The sequence below is a fragment of the Sceloporus occidentalis genome, unplaced genomic scaffold (assembly GCF_023333645.1).
Source record: "Sceloporus occidentalis isolate IW3139 unplaced genomic scaffold, rSceOcc1.0.p SCAF_138, whole genome shotgun sequence".
Classification (NCBI taxonomy): Eukaryota; Metazoa; Chordata; class Lepidosauria; order Squamata; family Phrynosomatidae; genus Sceloporus; species Sceloporus occidentalis.
Window position 1 is genome coordinate 1,146,183 of NW_028317118.1, and position 19,144 is coordinate 1,165,326.

The window sequence follows — 19,144 nt, forward strand, 5'->3', positions numbered from 1 at the left end:
TTGCAGAAGAGTCTAGAAATGCTGAGTTCAAAACATCTGGACGGCCAGGCTTTCCTACCCCAGATCATGACTGATAGCTGATGATTTATTTGATTTATACCCCACTCTTCCTGATAGGAGCTCAGGCCAGCTAACAATCTACATAAAAGCCCACAGTTAAAGCCACAATTTACACGTGTCTAAAATCACTACTAAAATTAGTTCCTTTTTTGGAATACAACTCGCAGTTTCCCCAGCCTGGAGGATTTGCAGTCCAAATGTCACTTTTGTTAGCTGTGACTAATTGTGAGCATTGCAATGGTCACTGGCCTGCTGTATTTCTTGGGCCTTCTCTGTGGCTGCCCCAGAATTCTGGAACTCTTCTAGGAATCTAGAATGGCCATTGCTTGCTCAACTTCAGTTGGTAGGTTAAGACTTCTGTTCTGGTGGGCTCTTTGGAACTGAAGGTTGTTGAAGGAAGGGCTTTAAAGAGGGTACTGTACTATTTTAATTGTACTATTTTATACATTGCTTTTTTGTGGTTTAATAAAGCTAATAAAATAATTGTCCCTGCCCCCTCCCAGGCTTGCGGAAGGTTATGGTGAGAGCTCATCGGCAGGCATGGTGTTGGCAAGATGAATGGTATGGACTCACCATAGAGGACATCCGACAACTGGAGAAGGAGGCCCAATTGATGCTGGCTCAGAAGATGGCCCAGTACAGCTTTAATGAGAATGAGCCAGAACAGCATCTTCCCAAAGATTCATTGGGAGAGAATGATATAGAATCAAAGGCCATATCTCCGTCCACCGAGGCAGTGGATGCCGCTAGCAATATTGGTGAAGCCATGTCGGGGCGAGTGCTAACCAAGCAGTGGTCAACGTCTTCCAAGTCCTCTTCAAAAAGAGGAGGTGAGTCATGCCCAATATTAGTTTAAAAGGAAATACATTTATGGCTAACAACAAGAGTGTCGGGGTGGTACTGGGTGTGGTTGGGTAACTTATAATTGAAGAGATGATGCCTGCAGATTGCAGTGTCAGGGCATCCCCTAGCATTGAAGAGAGGAATGCTTCCCCTTCCGTTTCTTTATGTGCTACTAAACTAAGCCAGGGGCTACCACTGGCTGGTTCCCTCTCTGTGTGGGGTCGCTGGTTGGTTTGCTCCTCGAATAAAGATGGCCACTGTGTTTATGTGACCCTTCGAGTCTGTGCTCCTGTCAGGAAAATATTCTCTCTTAAAACAAGGACAACCACAGTCCTGGAAGCCTGCAGGAAGTGTGATTCACCTTTAAAACAAGGCATTCAGTCTTATGCACTGCATCTTGCTTTGATAAAGCAAAGGTTTCCATTCGCTTCTGTTTTTGCAGGAAAGGGCTTGTACAGACCATAGTGCTTATTGATGGGGAATGGCCATTGAAGTTGCTCACTGAGTCCTAAAAAAGGCACCATGAAATCTTTCTCCCTGCTCCAGCTCCTGTACTGCAAACCCCTCTGTAGACATGGATCTCTTGCTATTCTAGCATTTTTTTGGCATTGCTAGAAAAGCCATTGTTGAAAATATTCACCGAGAAAGAGGTCATGGCTAATCTGTATAATTATGTAGTCTTTACGCTGATTTAATTGTTGTTTTGGCACATGTTAAGGACTCTCAAGAAATCAGTAGCAGCCACTTCTTACAGAACTGTGGTCCCCAGAGTTCCATGGGAAGAAGACATTAACTAGGAACATTTTTTTTTTCTGTGCTGAATGTGGTCTGTTTAATGAGGTCATACACAACAAGAGACCTAGAACAGAAGTAGGATTTGAACCCAGATCTCTCAAACCACTAGCTGTGTTCTTATGAAGGCTGCCTTGGGTCCTGTCCTGGGAGAAAGGCAGCAAAGAAATAAAGTAAATTAAAATCTGCTGCAGATAGGAGTGCCTTTCATCAAGGATTGCAAGCCATTTCTATTCAAGCCATTTAAGTCATATGATTCGTCTCAAAAACAGCATCCCTCACACTTGGTTGCAGCAAATGAAAACATCTTTTTAACAAACTGGAAATAAGTTTCTTGAAATGTTTTCTTTAAAGTGATTTCACAGATGGGCTGGTGCCGTCCATGAGACTTCCATGTGTGTTCTGTGGGAAATGGCCTCTGTACCTTCTAAGGTTGCCCATCCTTGTTTGGAACGTTTCCTATGAGACCAGCAGAAGCAGATTCTTCTGCAAAGAAAAGTCATACTCCCTCTAACTGCTGAGGGTATGAATTTTTAATAGGTTTACAACTTGATGGTGTTGCATTCCTTTAAAAAACCTACAGGCCAAGAAAATGCTTGCGTCAGGTTTCCTCCCCTGTGGTGTTCTGTTCCAGCTCCTTTTCAACTGGAGACAGACAGTAGGATACTCACAGAAGTGAAGATGGTATGCCTGCTAGAGCCATCACTGCCTGTTATATGAGAGTGGTTCTTTTGCTTCGCTATGCCATTTCTGATCAAACAGAGCTTTGGGATGAGAGCAGAATGGATGTAAACACTCCGGGCACACCTCCAACATCTCTCAGAAAGAGTGCTGTGTCTGTCTCCAGCTCTAATTCATCCTAGACTGCACAGAAGGGGTGGGAAGCCTTTTTTCCATTGTAGAACAGGGCAAGAGTAGGTAGGCAGGTAGCAGGACTTCTGAAATACTCAGCCACTGAAACAAAACAACAAGAAATGTGGTGAATTGCCAGTACTGAAATGACTTGAAGGCACGCAGCAGTAGAAGGGGTTAACTAAATATTAAGTGGGAAGAAGTTAAAAATGTGGGACTACCACCAAGGAGGCCCCGGCTCATGTATTGTTCCAGCTTAATATATTTTATCAGAGGACATACAAGCAGGAGCGGGGCTTTAATAGTTAAGAACAGAATTTCAAATTGGACCTGGAAATACACTGAGAGCCAATCCACCTGGCACAAAATTGGTACAACTGATGCTTAGTTCATTAATCAGTTAAAACTAAATTTGATTTACTTTTTTAAAAAGTCCCCAATTACTCAGGTAGATGATCTTTATTTTCTCTACGGTTGTTTTATACATACCCAGACATCTGTATGTACTTTACATATAAGCACCATGTTGGAAGACAGAGAAAAAGGAATGCCTCTTCTAATGTGATGCCTGCTGGATCGTTTTTCTTTATATGTAGATTCATGCAGCTAGAGTTTTAGTTCAGTGGCGGGGAAGATATGACCCCCCAGGGTCTCATTTTAAGGGCTTCAGGGACTCATTTTTTGAACTCTGAAGCCCCCCTAAAGTTTCCAAATCCCCCTCCCTTATTAAAAAATTATTTGGGCCAAAATAATAATAATAATAATTATTATTATTATTATTATTATTATTATTATTATTTATATACCGCTTTTCCTTAGATCAAAGCGGTTTACAGACCGATAAAACCGTTACAACATCTCATAAAATAGATAAAATGCAAAATACAAATTATATAAAATCTAAAAAACAGTCATTCAAGAGAGTAAGGCAGAGAGTCAATGGGATTGGGAGTGCACAACTTCATTTTTCAGCAGGGAAGGCTAGACAGAACAGGAAGGTTTTAAGCCTCTTTTTAAATGTTTCCAGGGGGGGAACAAGACGGAGCTCCTCGGGAAGACCATTCCAGATTTGTGGGGCCGCCACTGAAAAGGCCATCTGGGATGTAACAACGTATTTGGAAGATGGAATTTCCAACAGGTTCTTCCTGGATGTCCTAAGTGTACGGGGCGGATTGTATGGGGAGATGCGGTCCCTCAAGTAACTCGGGCCCAAGCCATGTAGCTCTTTATAGGTGATAACCAACCCCTTGTATTGCGCTTGGAAGTGAAATGGCTGCAAGCACTTTGGTTTTGCTCCCATAACGTCCCCAAGACCCTCCCAGTGCTCACCCTGCACCCAGTCAGCCAAAAATTGGTCAAAACGCAAACCAACCATGCGAGGAGCAGTTTCCGTGCGGGTGCAGAAATGAAAAATGTCTCCTACCTTCCACTGTTCCCCATACCTACTTTAGTTCATCAATATCATGAGTAATCAATTAATACTCAGACAATTAATCAGCTCTTTAATTGGACAACAACCCTGCTTCCATTGCATTTGAGCTTAATAGGGCATACTCCCTAGCTGGCAGAGAATGGGAAGGAAATTTACACACTGGAAAACAGTGAGGAGGTTAAAGATAGAAGTAGTAAGAATGCTTACTGTGCTTTTATGCTTGGAAACTTCTGCAATGGCATGATGTCTCAGGTGATCTTCTTTTTCCCAAGCATGTGCTTGTCTAATGTGAAATACTAGACATGGAGCAAGCAGTACACACAGAGGGTCTAATGTGATTAATACCAATCCCACAATAATCTCCTGTTTTGGATCACCCTGGAACACAGTGTGAAATGGGTTTTCCCCAGTTATGCATGGAAATGTTAAACACTCGGCTCCTGATTCCTAACAGAGAATTATTAAAATGGACCTTAGACTGTGCTGCAAATACTCGGAGTGGGGGAGAACATTATTATACCCCTGGAATGAGAAGAAGACCCAGTTTAAGAGTGGGATACGATTCGAATCAAGTACAGTGGGCCCTTGAGATATCCACTGGGGTTTGGTTCCAGGACCCCCACGGATACTAAAGTCCATGGATGCTCGAGTCTTATTATATTCAGTGGTGTAGTAAAATGGTGTCCCTTATGTAAAACAGAAAAACCAAAGTTTGCATTTTTGGAATTTTGGGTGGGAATAATAACTATTATTATTATTATTATTATTATTATTATTATTATTATTACACGTAATCACTTGGAATCCAAGTGAATTAAAACAATAAAACAAGATACAGTTAAAAATTCTAAAAAAAAACACCTATCCCTCCCCCCAGTATAAAAACATAGTAATACTAAAAGGAGATTAAACCAGAAGGACATTAAAACAATAGTATAAAATAACAGTTAAACTAGGTAGGATATTTGTAGGAAGTTTATAGCGGGGTCCAGATAGGATGGAAATGAGAATGGAGAAAAGAGGAGAAAAAGGGAAATATTTTTCAAGCTGTGGATGGTGGACTCCATGCATGAAGAATCTGTAGATACGGAGGGCCAGCTGTTTCTATGGCCCTGATCCAGTACAGTTGCAGGCAAGTATGTCTGCAGGTTTGCCTCTGGAACAAGGTGGTACTGGGTACAAGCCTAGGTAGAATTGACTTAAAATGTGGAGTTGTTCTCAAGATCTTTGAGATATATTATGTTTGTATCCCAGTCTAGTATCCTTCCATGACTGCAACAAAAAGTCCACTGGCATCTTAAGGACTAATAAGTTTTATTTGGCAAAAGCAGTGCACAAAATCAATTGCCAAATAAAATAAGTTAGTCTTTAAGCTGTTGCTGGACTCCTTGATGTTTTTACTGTGAGAGACTAACATGCTATCCCCTGGGATTTTTTTTTTCTACATGACAAAATAGGTGGAATCCCATGTATTTTGCATTGAGTAGAATGTGCACTTCGCATAACGGACATGTTGCTCAGGAGCTTACTGCCAAATCATTTATGCCCAAGCATTACTTCATGTGTATATTCTGTTCTGGAGTACAGGAAATCTATTTTGATCTGGCATATGGAAGAGAGCCATAGTGGTATAGTTTGATTGTTCAGCTAGGACTCCCCTGGGAGACCAGGGTTTGAATCCCTGCTCGGCCATGGAAACCCACTGGTTGACCTTGGGCAAGTCACATTTTCTCAGCCTCAGAGGAAGGCAAAGGCAAACACCCTCTGCAGAAATCTTGCCAAGAAAACCCTGTGATAAGTTCACCTTAAAGTCACTGTACGTATTAAAGGCACACAGGAACAAGATTAGACTGTAGACCTCTTCAGCTCACCCTTCAACGTCTTATTAGCCAGGCACTCCCTTTGGCTTGCGACTGGATTCAGTTCAAGTGAGAGAAGGAAATATTGGAGTATTGAGTTAAGGAAACACGTCACATAGGTTTTAAAACTCTTTTCCTGAGCTTAGTTTAGGAGATGCCTGCACATCTGCATGCCAAATAGCCCTGATTTGGAGAAAGCACTTCTTCCCTCTCTCCCTATAAGGGCTTGATCAGTTTTCTGCTGTCTAAGCAAGACCCCTGGTGTAGGTAGGGACCCTCCTTGCAGGTCTGCCTATATTATTATCATTACTTCTATTTTTAGCAGCTATTATGTGAAGGCCTTTGACGTCAGTCTAGGGTGGTTTAGCCATGCTCTGTCAGTCTCTTTGCTCCCTTATTCACAGTGGGATGGTGCAGGACAGTTAGGGGCTACAAATTGAACGCTAAAGTCATAAGTAGCTCTGTGACTGATCTATGGGGCAAACAGAGGTAGTGGCCTTTCTACATGACCATTAGTAAAATGAGAATCCAAAAGCATTTGCCTGGAACACTCAGCTTTCTTCTGTTGTGTCTCAGTTATAAATGTTTTTGTGTGTATGTGTGTGTGTGCCATTGTGTTGTTTAATGCCAGCCGTCGGATGACTTCTGGGTGGCTCCATGTGGATTTAATAAACTCGGGGGTATTTAGCTGCCAATATGTTATAAGCTGTATCCACAGGCATTTAGGGTGGATTCTCTGGACTGTAATCCAGCAAAGCCTTGATCTGACTCGTATTAAACAGAAAGGGAAAGAAAATCAGAACAGGCTCCAGAAAGTGGTAAAGTCAGATAGATGCAGAGTTTAGAAATGTTACTTTGGGGAGCTATAATTCCCATAATCTCTCAGCAAGCATGGCCAATGGCTAAAAAAACTTATCTGAGCTCTGGTAGGTGCTTCTCTGGTAAAAAGACCACTTCACCAGTTCTGTACCATTCTCAGGACCAAACCACAAGTGACACATATAAGATGTTGTTGTTATCTGCCCCAAAACTGCCTCAAAAATTAGTAAAAGAAAAAGTTAGTAATGAGGACAAACACACAAGCTAGGAGAGGTTGCAGCAGTTTGCTTTTGCTGGAGCCTCATGAGAAGGGCAAGACTTCACCCCTCCTCTCCTCTGCCCCCTTCTGAATTAATGGAGTACAAACTACTTTTCCACTTTCAACTCCGTTTGTAGCAATTGGAATAATTTTAGGGCAAAGGGAGAACATAGGAGGGAGAAAAAGAAATGCAGAAATTATAAAAGTAGCTGAAAAAGTGGGGTGACAAAGGACTAATTGAGACTGTCTATCCAACTGTCTGGACAATTGAAGGGTATGTTATACGGTCCCCTGTGATTTTGGAGAAGGACTTTTACCAGCAGGCAGCTTCTTTTTCTGATTGCCAACCAGTAAAACCAAATGATTTTACATATCCTCCCAGTGCTTATAAATAGCTGCCTTTTTAAAATAGCAGCAGAGGCTTGCGGAGCCCTGTGCTTTTGGCATCTTGGTGGCGGTGCATTATCAGAACTATAAACAACAATGTACAGCAAACTCAGAGAAGGAAAGTTTGACCTCACACTGGGCTTGCTGTGTTCTAATGCTAAGGGATGGGTTTCCACCAGGACCACCCCTACTGTGTCTCTTCTGAGAAGAACACACCAGGACCATCTTTGCTCTCTGACTTTAGCTGATTGTATAAATCCGTTTCTCTTTCTCCTAGCAAGCCCCTCACGCCATAGCCTGTCGGAGTGGAGAATGCAAAGCATTGCAAGGGATTCAGATGAGAGCTCAGACGATGAATTCTTTGATGCACATGGTAGGTGGACACACGGAAAGAAAAGCTGCATAATTGGGGTGGGTGGGAGTGTGTGTGTGTCTGTGTGTGTGCACATGCATGCACTGGATCCTTCAGTGTTTATATTTATATGTGCAGCAATTTGTATGTCAGAGAAGTTGTTTGGTGCTCATATGAAACTGTGTCACGTGAGTGGAAGATGATCTTTATCACTAATGGAAACCTGGATTCCCCCATCTTCCCCCACTTCTGACCCGTCTATTTATTTCTGGCCCTTCATATTTGCCCAGATATGTCTGTGATTTTCAGTGTGTCCTTATTTTCCAGAAAAGATGTTTTCGTGCCTGAGTAAGAAAATTAAATGGCATCATGTTCCCCACCCCACGCCCAAATGCAAGCTAAAATATATATAATAAATTAAGTCATTGACAGTTGGTTACTCATTAAGTGCCTTCAAAGCCTTCTCCCTGGAATAGGTTGCTCTGTTTCTTGCCTAATGGTTTCTAGCTGTCGTGAGCATGAAGCCTATGAGATGTTACATTTCTCTCAGTGTGATTGTACAGTACAGGAATGCTGGAATAATATGGACACAGTACAAAACCAAAACAGAACGGTGCTTGTAATCAGTAGCTTCTGTTTCAGTGTAACGTAATGACCTTGTTGCTGTTTATTGTGGTGGATGGTTTAGTTAGTAAGAAATGTCATTACTCACTTTTGGTATAATATGATGTAGCAGTTTAATTCCATTTTAATTGTCACGTTTGTAAGTTTTTCATTGTACTGTGTTTCGCAACTGTATGCTGCTTTGAGTCCCAATTTGGGCAAAAAGCAGGGTACAAATAAATATAAGAATGAAAAAGATAATGGTAATGATAATAGCTGTTAAACATACTTGGGGATTAGGAAGGCCTGGATTCAAGTTTGCTCCCACCTGTGAATTTAAGTGAACGACTAGGGACAGTCCTCTCCACTGACCTGTTGCACAGTAATAATTAAAAGGAGCCCCATCAGCCAGTTTACAGTCTGAAAACCCTCAAACCCATCTTATTTTACAGGATTATTGTGAAGATAAAAGGGGGCTGTCCTGTGTGCATCTTCCTAAGCACCTCAGAGAAAGGTTGGGTATGAATGTAACAACTAGAAATAAATGAATGGATGCATAGATACTCTTGTACTGAATAAGGTGCTTGCTTAAGACATTTTCAGATCATCATGAGGGGTTGTGATGCCAACTACCTTAGATGCAGAGCTTGAAAAGTTAACTTTTTTGGACTTCTTGTTGTTAACAGCCTTCAAGATGACTTCAGCTTACGGTGACCCTATGAATGAGAGACCTCCATGTCACCCTATCCTTAACAGCCCCTACAGACTCAGTTTTGTGGCTTCCGTGACTAAGCCTAGCCATCTGGCATGAGCTCTTACTTTTTTCTTACTGCCTTCTGCATTATCAAATATTATTGTCTGTTCTAGTGAGTTATGGCTAAAGTGCAACAGTCTCAGTTTAGTCATCTTGACTGCTTGGGAGAGTTTAGACTCGATTTGCTCTAGGACTCATTTATTTTTAGCAGTCTGTAGAACTCTTCTTCAGCACCACATTTCAAATGAGTTGATTTTCTTCCTATCAGCTTTCTTCACTGTCCAGCTTTTACAACCATACATAGAAACTGGAAATACAGTGGCATGGCCAATCCTAACTTTAGTATTCCTTGATATACTGTATCTTTACACTTCAGGATCTTGTCTAGTTCCTTCATAGCTGCCCTTCCAAGTCCTAGTCTTCTTCTTATTTCTTGACTGCAATCTCCAGAGGTTATCTTGGCAAGATTAAAGTTATTTCTTCAGTGGTTCTCAGTGAAACCTGAATAAACGTCTTGTATAGACATCTGAAAATGCTAATGCTTTAGATTTCCTCTTCAAAGCATTTGGGAAAAAATGTACTTGTAATTTATATATGCAAAGTAATATACTGTGTTCTGGAAAAATTAACTTGAAATAGGTCCAGAAATTTCACATTAACATACATTTAATCCAGTTAATGTAGCATGGCTATGATACTCAGCAGACCTGTGATTTCTCTTTTCTTAAATTATCCCATGTTAACAAAAAAGTCACAATGGTCCCATGCACTTTTACTCAAAAGTAAGCCTTTCTGCAGCCTCCCAGGGAAGTACAAGTGGGGCCACTGTCTTTGCTTCTATTGAATCTCCTGGGAATTGGACAGCATCTAGAAAGAATATATTCCAAGACTATTACAAGCCATATCCTAGCTGTTCTTATTAGCAGAACATTAATTGCTTTAACCTCATGACAAAGAGATGCTCATCTAGATTTATTTATTTTAATCTTTGAAGCCTTCTCACATTTTCTCATTTGCTGGCAAAGCCAGGCAAGTTGAATTATTAATATTGAGACTATGTGCCACAAGAACTGCAAATAATGGGAGCAGGAGTCTGTTCGCTGATCATAGCAAGCAGCAGTGAGACCTGTAATTAAGCCTCCTGAGCAAATGGGTTCAGTGTTTAGATTAAGATGCAGGAACAACCTCAGAATGTAAATTCGCCCCTTTTTGCTCCTTCCTCATTTGACAATGTATATACTTTCTGCCATCTGCTCTGCAATCCAACAATGCATCAGGCAGTGGGCAAAAACCTTATTGGATTAATCAGTGCAAAGCCTTCATCAATTGCACATTAAAAATATGCATTTTAATTTGAGCCCTGAGAAGGGTACTTTGTGTAAATGGTATTTATGCAGGCAAGCTTTGTCTTTTGATTGTGATACTATTTCACTTATTTAGTGAATTGTATGTAATATTTATCATGGAGAAACTCACTAAAATTTCCTAAGTACATGCACTTAAACCGTTGCCCATATTGTGTGATGCTGTATTTTGTTTTTAGCTGATTAATTAATTAATTAGTTGTTGTACGTAACAGAGTTATTTTGTGAAACCAGACAATAGCCTTTCACAGCCCTGCTTAGAGATGCAGGAGATCAAACCTGGGAGCTTTTGTCAGGGGTTCCTCAGGAGGCAATAAATTCAAAAATGTTATTAGGATGAGTCTGTTTTCTCCAGATTCCATAGGGTGATGCCTCTGACTATGCTCAGGAACAACTAACTTTGCTTGGAGCATCTGAGGTCATCTTGCATTCCTCCCAAAAGCTCTTCCAGAAAGTCATAGTACCTCTCTTGGCTAATATGGCATACATGGTTGCAGTAGGAACTTGAGGCTGAGACACTGGCTGTCTGACCGTGGCATAAACAATGTTCTGTTTTGTCAGTTACATGGATTGGTCCAAGAAGGTAATATGTGGGTATATAAGATCTGTAATCTGTACTTAGGAGAAAAGGGCCACTGTTAGAATAGAATATGGAGAAACAGAATGGTTCCCAATTGGCAAGAGAGTCAGGCAAGCCTGCATATTATCACCCTACTTGTTCAACTTGCATACAGAAAATATCATATGAAGAGCAGGTTTAGACTTAGAAGAAGGAGGAGTAAAGATAGGAGGGAGGCACATCAACAATCTAAGATATGCGGATGACACCATACTACTAGTGGAGAGGTCTCATCCATAAGGTTGCCATGAATCGAGATCGGCTTGAGGGCAGCTAACAACAACAAATATAAGACATGGTCCAAGATAAGTGTGGATAAATCAAGTTAGCAGAGTGTTGCCTAGGCCATGAGAGTTGATCTCACTACAGTATTGCATAGGTCTGTGGGGAGATAACTTCCAGATCTAGAGGCCAGTATTGCTGCTCATGCATTTATATGAGTTGGGGTACTGCAGCCCCCATTATATTGCTCCACTGGCTATGCTATCTAGGTCTGATGGGTTTTACAGTCTAACAACGTGTGGATAGTTACAATATTCCCCACCACTGATTTACATCATGGTTAAGGTGTGAGGCGTGAGTATTCTCTTTTCCAGGCCCTCTCCTCTGATGTGTTGAATGGTTTTAACCATTGTTAAGATTTTGCTCTGTGAATACAGATTTTTAAGACTCTTAAGCTAACCATTAGTGTGCTTGCATAGTACTTGTATCTGTTTGATGTGGTAAGGCATTTTGTGTGCTTTATCTTTCAAAGCCTCTGATTCTTCCCTCTTAAGAACTGCTGTGGGTTTTCTAAGTACTAGTGCTCCATGTTCGCCCTACTGGCTCCCAGTTGTTAGGAGGTGACTGAGTTAACAAAACAGCTTTTGACACTGTGCCCTGTCTGTATTTATGAACATAATTGTTTCCTCTTCTCTCCCTTCAAAGAGGACCTGTCTGAGAATGAAGAGGTGTTCCCAAAAGAAATCACCAAATGGAGTTCAAATGATCTCATGGATAAGATTGAAACCCCTGAATCTGAAGATATGCCAGGTAATTTATCTGTAGAAAAGGTTACTGCTGATAGTGTTGTACTCTCAGTCTCTTCAGTGATGCTGCCCTTAGGTGAATGTAGAACATGTGGCCTCTATGTCTGTAGCAGGGTATTTCTGCACTACAATTGAATGCCAGGTTTATATCAATTAAGCTTCTCCCAAAGAATGCTTGGAATTGTAATATGGAAGCTACATCTTCACCTCAAGTGAGCTGCACCCCTTGATCCATGCTGCACAAAACTTAAATAGTCTGTGGCAGAGTCTAAAGAGTCCACCCCGACAAGTTTCACAAGAGATCTAGTGTTTGTTTCTTTGACAACTTCATTGCTGTTCCTCTGTCATTTGAGTTGCAACTACCAGAAGCATCATTACAATTGTAGTTCCCATCTTCCTGGTCCATGGATCAAATAATGGAAGCATTTCCATTCACCTCTTGTTGGTATTGGGCTGCAGCTCCTGGTAGCCTCTGGAGCAGCCATGGCACTAACTCCTCACATGGCTGTTCTGGTGTGTGTGGAGGAGTTCCCATACATGTATTTTGTCAATTCTCTGTTAAACATCTCTAGCCTATCCCTACCTTCACAGAAGTTCAGTTCCCTTCCCAGAATTATCAGGGTAGTCAGATGACTATTAATGTAGATTAGCTCTTGGAAAAAGTTACTTTGGGAACTACAAATGCAAGAATGTGGTGAAGAGAAACACAAGTCATGCTACCAATCTCTTTCCTTCTAGATGATCCATGCCTTGACCCAACAGCAGACTACAGTGTTGGATCCAGTGTGGAAAGACTCAGCATAACTGAGGTACTAGATCTAAACAAATTATCTTCTCTGTTTTATTTTATAAAATTACAAAGAGGCAATAGATGTGTTTCTTTCTTTGAGAGAAAGCGTGCTTCAAATCTTTATTGTTGCTGAGTTATGATAAAGTTTTTCCATGTATTGAAGTGCATATTGATCACCCTTCCTGGTGCCTTCAGGAAGTGTTGGACTCCAGTTCTCATCATCCTCTTGTTCCAGGCTTCAGATCAGTAGCTGCAAATACAGTAGCCTTTGACTATGTAGAAACTGGTTGTCTTCTGTTTTAATGAAAGAGCACTAGAAATGAATGACCTCTTTGTGAAACTTGCTGTCTTATACTGGACAAGTTCAGAAGGAATGATAGGGATTCACCAGTAACTGGAAACAATGCTGAACTCAAAGTAGAATCAGCAAAATGACATTGGTCCAGCAAGCTACAGTTAGGTGCTTTCTTTTCTTTTGGTATCATCCTTCAGTCTCTAGTGCAACCAGTTGAAAATCTCACTTGTGAGTCATGAAAAGCCATGCAGAAAAGTATTTTTCCCTTCCCTTGCTCTTATGGCCACTGACCTCTGAGAAGCCCAAAACTCTGCTGGCCTTGATTATTTTTTTTTAAATACAGACTTTATTTAATTTTATATTTACAGTGCCTATACCCTATATGTTGCTTTCTCCCAGCAACACCACCATGCACCATGTTGCAAGAGGGTAATCTTTTACTCTACACTTACGTTTAATTCTAAGGAGACTAAACATGTAGAATCACAATATACAGTTAAGGTACAAATGCATGAAATAGAATATGAAACCAAACAAAAATTTGAAAGGGTTCCAGGAAAATATTCCATGTCTTTTGTAACTGTTCCAATTTATCCCTGTTGTTTATGTATCATCTTCTCACATAAAACAAATGCAGCCATTTACAGTATCCAAGCCTCTACTATTGGAACTACTGGAAAATTCGTGTCGAAGTCCAAAGCACTTCACCACTAAAGCTGCCAAGTGTATCCATAATACTATAGGGTCTGAAAGTAGCCAGATGATTGGTATATGTCCAAGAATTATGGTTCTTCTGCTAGAAGCACGCTTGGTCCCTGGAGTCAAATTCGTCTAATCTTTAGTTTTTTGTGGTTTTTTCGGGCTATGTGGCCATGTTCTAGAAGAGTTTCTTCCTGACGTTTCACCAGCATCTGTGGCTGGCATCTTCAGAGAATGCTTAAATGCTGTTTAAAGACCTCCAAGGAAAGAGACTTTACTACACTCCAAGGGAGTGTGTTCCACTGTCAGACAGCTCTTACTGTCAGGAAGGTCTTCCTGATACTTACATTAATCTCTTTTCCTGTAGCTTCCATCCACCCGGGTCCTGTTCCCTCCTCAATATGCATTCTCTGAAGATGCCAGCCACAGATGCTGGTGAAATGTCAGGAAGAAACTCTTCTAGAACATGGCCACATAGTCCAAAAAACTATGGATGTCATCCATGAAAGCCTTTGACTTCTCATCTAATCTTGTTCTTTCTTGTTCTCCTTTTTCAGGATGAGGTAGTAACTCCATTAGTGCAGCCAAGCAAAATCCATGTCCTGCTCTTGGTTCTGCATGGAGGCAACATCCTGGATACGGGAAGTGGTGACCAGAACTCTAAGCAAGGGGATGTCAATACTATTGCCACTGCATTTGACACTGTCATTCGGGTCCATTACCCAGCGGCTCTTGGACGTATCGCCATCAAGCTAGTTCCTTGTCCAGCCATTTGTTCTGAAGCATTCTCACTTGTTTCCAAGTAAGTTGCTGCTTTGTTTTCAGAAAAAGAACATGGGAAGGAGAAAGAAAGAGGGGAAGAGGGAGATAGGTGTGTAAAAGGAAGGCATGACAGGGAATTTTGTGTTTCAAAATGGACTCCATGTGTTTATTTGTCATGGATATTTTAATCTCTGGGTTATTTATGGGTCTGGCTCACTGATTAGTTAAATCAGTATGTGCACCAGAGGTGCATGACAAATGCACACTCCACTTTGCTTCAAACATGGGTGTGCAGGTCACAGCATGGAAAAGTTACCTTTTTGAATGGCATCTCCTACAGTCCTCCAAGCAACATGCTAGGTTTGGTGTTGTAGTCCCAAAAATTAACTTTTCCAAGTTCCAGTGTGCATGCATGTATGAGAGAAGAGTGTATTGAAAACATATATAGCTCTTATGCAGTAGTGTGCTGAGTTTTAAAACAGTCTGAGCCAACCCCTTCCACTAACAATTTAATTTGAATGTATCCAAGAATAGGCCTTTGAGGCCCCTATTTCATGCTTTTTGAAACTTTTCAGAGAGACAGCTCCATATTCTTCTAAGCAAGAGGCTTTCAGATCTTATAGAAGTGTGATCAGAAACCCACTGGGCTTGTCACAGAATTATACAGTTGGCAGGTACCCTCAATGCTCATCTCATCCAATAGGAATCCATAGCTAACAGATGGCCATCCAATCTGTTTAAAAACTTGCAACAAAAGAGAGTCTACAACAGTCTGAGCCAACCCGTTCCACTAACAAACGGGTTTTACCATTAGAAATTCTTCTTAATGTTTAGTCAGAATCTCTGTTCTTGTAATTTAAATCCATTAGTTTGGGTCCTAACCCCTGGAGAAACAGAAAACAAGCTTGCTTTATCTTCCATGTGACGGTACTTCAGATATTTGAAGATAGCTATCTCATTCAGTCTTCTACAAGCTAAATGTATCCAGTTCCTTCAAACTATTCATCGTAGAGTTTGGTTTCCAGACCCTTGCCCATTGTGTTCCACTTCCTCTGGCCACTTTCCAATTTATCAATGTCCTTTTTAAAATGTGGTGCCCAGAGTTGGGTCCAGTACGCTGGATGAGGCTTGATAAAAACAAAAAAGTGTGGCATTATGGTATTATTACTTTCTTTGTTCTACTGATGCAACCTCAAATGGCATTAGGGATTTATTTAATTTTTTTGCTGCCACATCACACTGACTTATGTTTAGCTTGTGCTCTATTAGGACCCCAAATCCTTTTCACATGTATTGCTGTCAAACCAAATGTCATCCATCCTGTGTTGGTGCATCTGCCTACATGTAGTACCTTACATTTATCCCTGCTGAAATTCTTTTTGTTAGTTTTGGCTGAGCTCTGCAGTTTGTCACATTCATCCTGAATACTGATTCTTCTACTGTAGCTACTACTCCCAGTATGGTGTCATCTGCACATCCGAGGAGCATCTTCTTTCCAGCCCCTATCAACTACCTACTAAAAAACTGCCCATGCTGTCTGGGGATTCTGGGAGTCATAATCTCAAACAGGATTTTTTTACCAAATTCTGCTTAGGGCAGAAGCCAGCATGAACAGAAGCTACCTTAATATAGAACTTGTCTTTTCAAACTGACTTCAGCCTCACTAATATTCTGGTGGCAGACATCTACATACATAAGGACAGATCTGCACTACAAACTTCAGCTGTTTTAGAGGTTATTCCTTTCTTTTGAACACCTGTTTTCAGCTGTGATTTCTGGGAGTGGAGTTGGGAATAGGGATCCTAATAAAGACTTTGCAGGCCCTCCGATGGGTTAGTTGAAGGAAGCCACTGACAAGAAAGCCAGTTTACATTTTTTATTTATATCTACCCTTGAGGTTTTAGATTTATCTGGGCTTTGAGTTATGAGTGACAAAGTGGATTGCTTCTTTACAATGAAAGCTACAATGAAAACAAATTACTTTTTAGAATTAACTTTCCAAACTCTGCCCCATGACACAGCCATAGGATATAACAGTCTTTTGCTTTCTCTTCTCTCTTTAGCCTCAGCCCTTACAGTTATGATGAAGGTTGCCTTTCCAATAGCCAGGATCACATTCCTCTGGCAGCACTTCCTCTGCTTGCCACATCATCCCCACAGTACCAAGAGGCTGTTGCCACAGTGATCCTGAGAGCCAACCAAGTGTACAGTGAGTTCATCAAATCCCAAGAAGGCATGTCATTCAGTGGCCAGGTAAGCAGTCTGAGTTGATAGAATTGAACCAGAGACCAGATGGAAAACCCTCTATGTGTGTGTCTGTAAATTTACAAAAACAGTTCACGTAATGCAGGGTGATTTTAAAAAAATAGTTATGTGGGGTTTTTTATTAATTCTTTTATTAAATTAAATTAGTAGATTTAAATTATATATAGAGAGATGTAAATAAAACAATATCTCTGAAGAAAAGTCAACTCTTCCTCTTTTTAGATTATTTGTGTACATGTTACAGAAGCAAGCAGTGTCTCAGAAGAAGCATTCACTTGTGGGATGAGAGGGAATGCCTCTTCCAAGATGCTACATGTCATTTGCATTTGTCCTCTTTAAAACAGTCAGTTTTTAAAGCCATCTCCCACCCCACCCATCCAAATGGCTGTCATCTCTGGTAATAGCAATGTTCTGTGCTTTCTTCTCTTGGGGGTATTGGGGGTTACAAGCCTGTGGGCCTAAACCTAAACTTCATTGCAAAAGCTCTCTCCATATCATCAATTCAGACCTCTAGAAACAATAGTCTGGTGGTCCACTGGGAAGACAGGAAAAGAGAAAGAGAGAGAAATAGGGTATCAGGGGGAGGTATCCTTTTGATTTTGGTTCCACCTGCTGCCAGCGTGTGAGTCCCAGCAGAATAATTCAAGAGAATGTAGTGCTTTACAAAGGTCCCCCATCCTTGTGAAGAAGTGAGCACCAAGCATGAATTTGAACGGTCAATTTCCTTCAGAGGAGAAACAACTCAAATTCGGGGGACATGTGTACTGCTTGCATGTCCACACATTGACAAATTGTGTGGGACTAGTTGGGAAGATACACTCAGTGAGTTTTGTGGGTTTTTCTGGCTATATGGCCATGTTCTAGAAGAGCTTATTCCTGACGTTTCATCAGCATCTGTGTCTAGCATCTGCTAGCATCCAAGGTTGGTGAAACGTCAGGAATAAACTCTTCTAGAACATGACCACATAGCCAGAAAAACCCACAAAAATCTATGGATGCCGGCCATGAAAGCCTTCGACTTTACATACACTCAGTGCATGCAGACCTATTTCTAAAGCTTTATCAGTGCAGAGGGCTTTGAGAGCCACACAAGTGAAGAGCACACAGCTTCCAAGCAGCTGCTACAACCTATGCTGGACCCCTACAAATAATTGCCTTTCATCCTAGTTCTAGCCTGCAGCGCTTGCATTTGATTTTCAGCAAATTTTGTTCAAGATGCATGGTTTCCCATCAAAAGCAAATTTGTCTACTAATGGATGCATTCCACTTGGAGGAAGATGGAGTTTCCAGTTAAGAGCACAGAACATACAGCAGAGTTAAAGGGACCATAACAGCCATAAATGCAACTTATACCTTACATGTTGGTTTTAATAGAGTTTTAACTCTTGATGTTCCTTGAAAAGGACAGTGAATGAGTGTTGTTGTTTTTTACCCCGTGCACAGGTGTGTTTGGTTGGGGACTGTGTAGGAGGTATCTTGGGCTTTGATGCTCTATGCTACAGCAGTCAGACCATGTCAGAGAGTCAAAACAGTAGCCGGCGGGGGAGTGTCATAAGCGTGCAGGTAAATACATGGCCTTTTAGAACATCTACATGAAGCCATCTTCCTTTCTTCTTTCTAATGCCTGTTCAAAATTCATCCTGTGCCACAGCCTTCAGAAAAAAAGGTGAGTTTGAGGTGGCATTAGAAGGACTGTGTAATTAATTAATTTAGGCAGGCATTTATGGTAATGCCTGTTGAGTCTAAGTAAGTTAAATTGAAATAATGCAGCCATCTCCACATGGTGCTATATAGATTTGTTGGACTCCACAAACTGGAGTTCCCCAGTTAAAACTTATTGCTAAAGATCTTTAAAGCCAAAAGTGATGGTGATGATGACGACTGGTCACTAGACCATAGCAGCATGAAGAGTTGCCACCTGATAAGTCTGTTAACAACCCAAAGGGTTAGTGGTTGGCCCAAGCAGGTCTGCTGTGCTTGTTTGTCAAACGGAGTGTCAGTGTGATTGCCCTTCGTCAGGGGTCTGATGCCTAGGCTTTGTGCCCTTCAAATTCCAGGACACTGACCTCTTATCTCCTGGCATCATTGTGAACAACAGCTACTGTTCTGGGGGCTCTAACCTGGAAGCCAGCCGACACCTCAGCCGAAGCAACATCGATATTCCTCGCAGCAATGGGGAGGACTCCAAGAAACAGTTTCCACGGAAGAGGAGTGACTCATCAACCTATGAGCTGGATACCATCAGCCAGCACCAGGCCTTCCTTTCCAGGTAGATTTTTAAAGGGAGGCAGCCGCTGCTAATGTTGAATC

The 19,144-nt window shown here is 41.3% G+C and overlaps 1 protein-coding gene across 6 annotated transcripts in view; it reads left to right on the plus strand.

Moving 5' to 3' along the window:
* LOC149281142 (membrane-associated phosphatidylinositol transfer protein 2-like) overlaps positions 1-19,144 on the plus strand; it is a 124,267-nt gene that overhangs the window by 79,644 nt on the left and 25,479 nt on the right. For all 6 annotated transcript variants that reach the window (XM_089499712.1, XM_089499715.1, XM_089499714.1 and 3 more), the window contains 8 exons: positions 564-890; positions 7,581-7,676; positions 11,923-12,027; positions 12,762-12,832; positions 14,365-14,609; positions 16,633-16,822; positions 18,278-18,397; positions 18,892-19,103. In XM_089499712.1, coding sequence (XP_089355838.1) covers positions 564-890; positions 7,581-7,676; positions 11,923-12,027; positions 12,762-12,832; positions 14,365-14,609; positions 16,633-16,822; positions 18,278-18,397; positions 18,892-19,103 — 1,366 coding nt within the window. The remainder of the gene's footprint in view (positions 1-563; positions 891-7,580; positions 7,677-11,922; positions 12,028-12,761; positions 12,833-14,364; positions 14,610-16,632; positions 16,823-18,277; positions 18,398-18,891; positions 19,104-19,144) is intronic.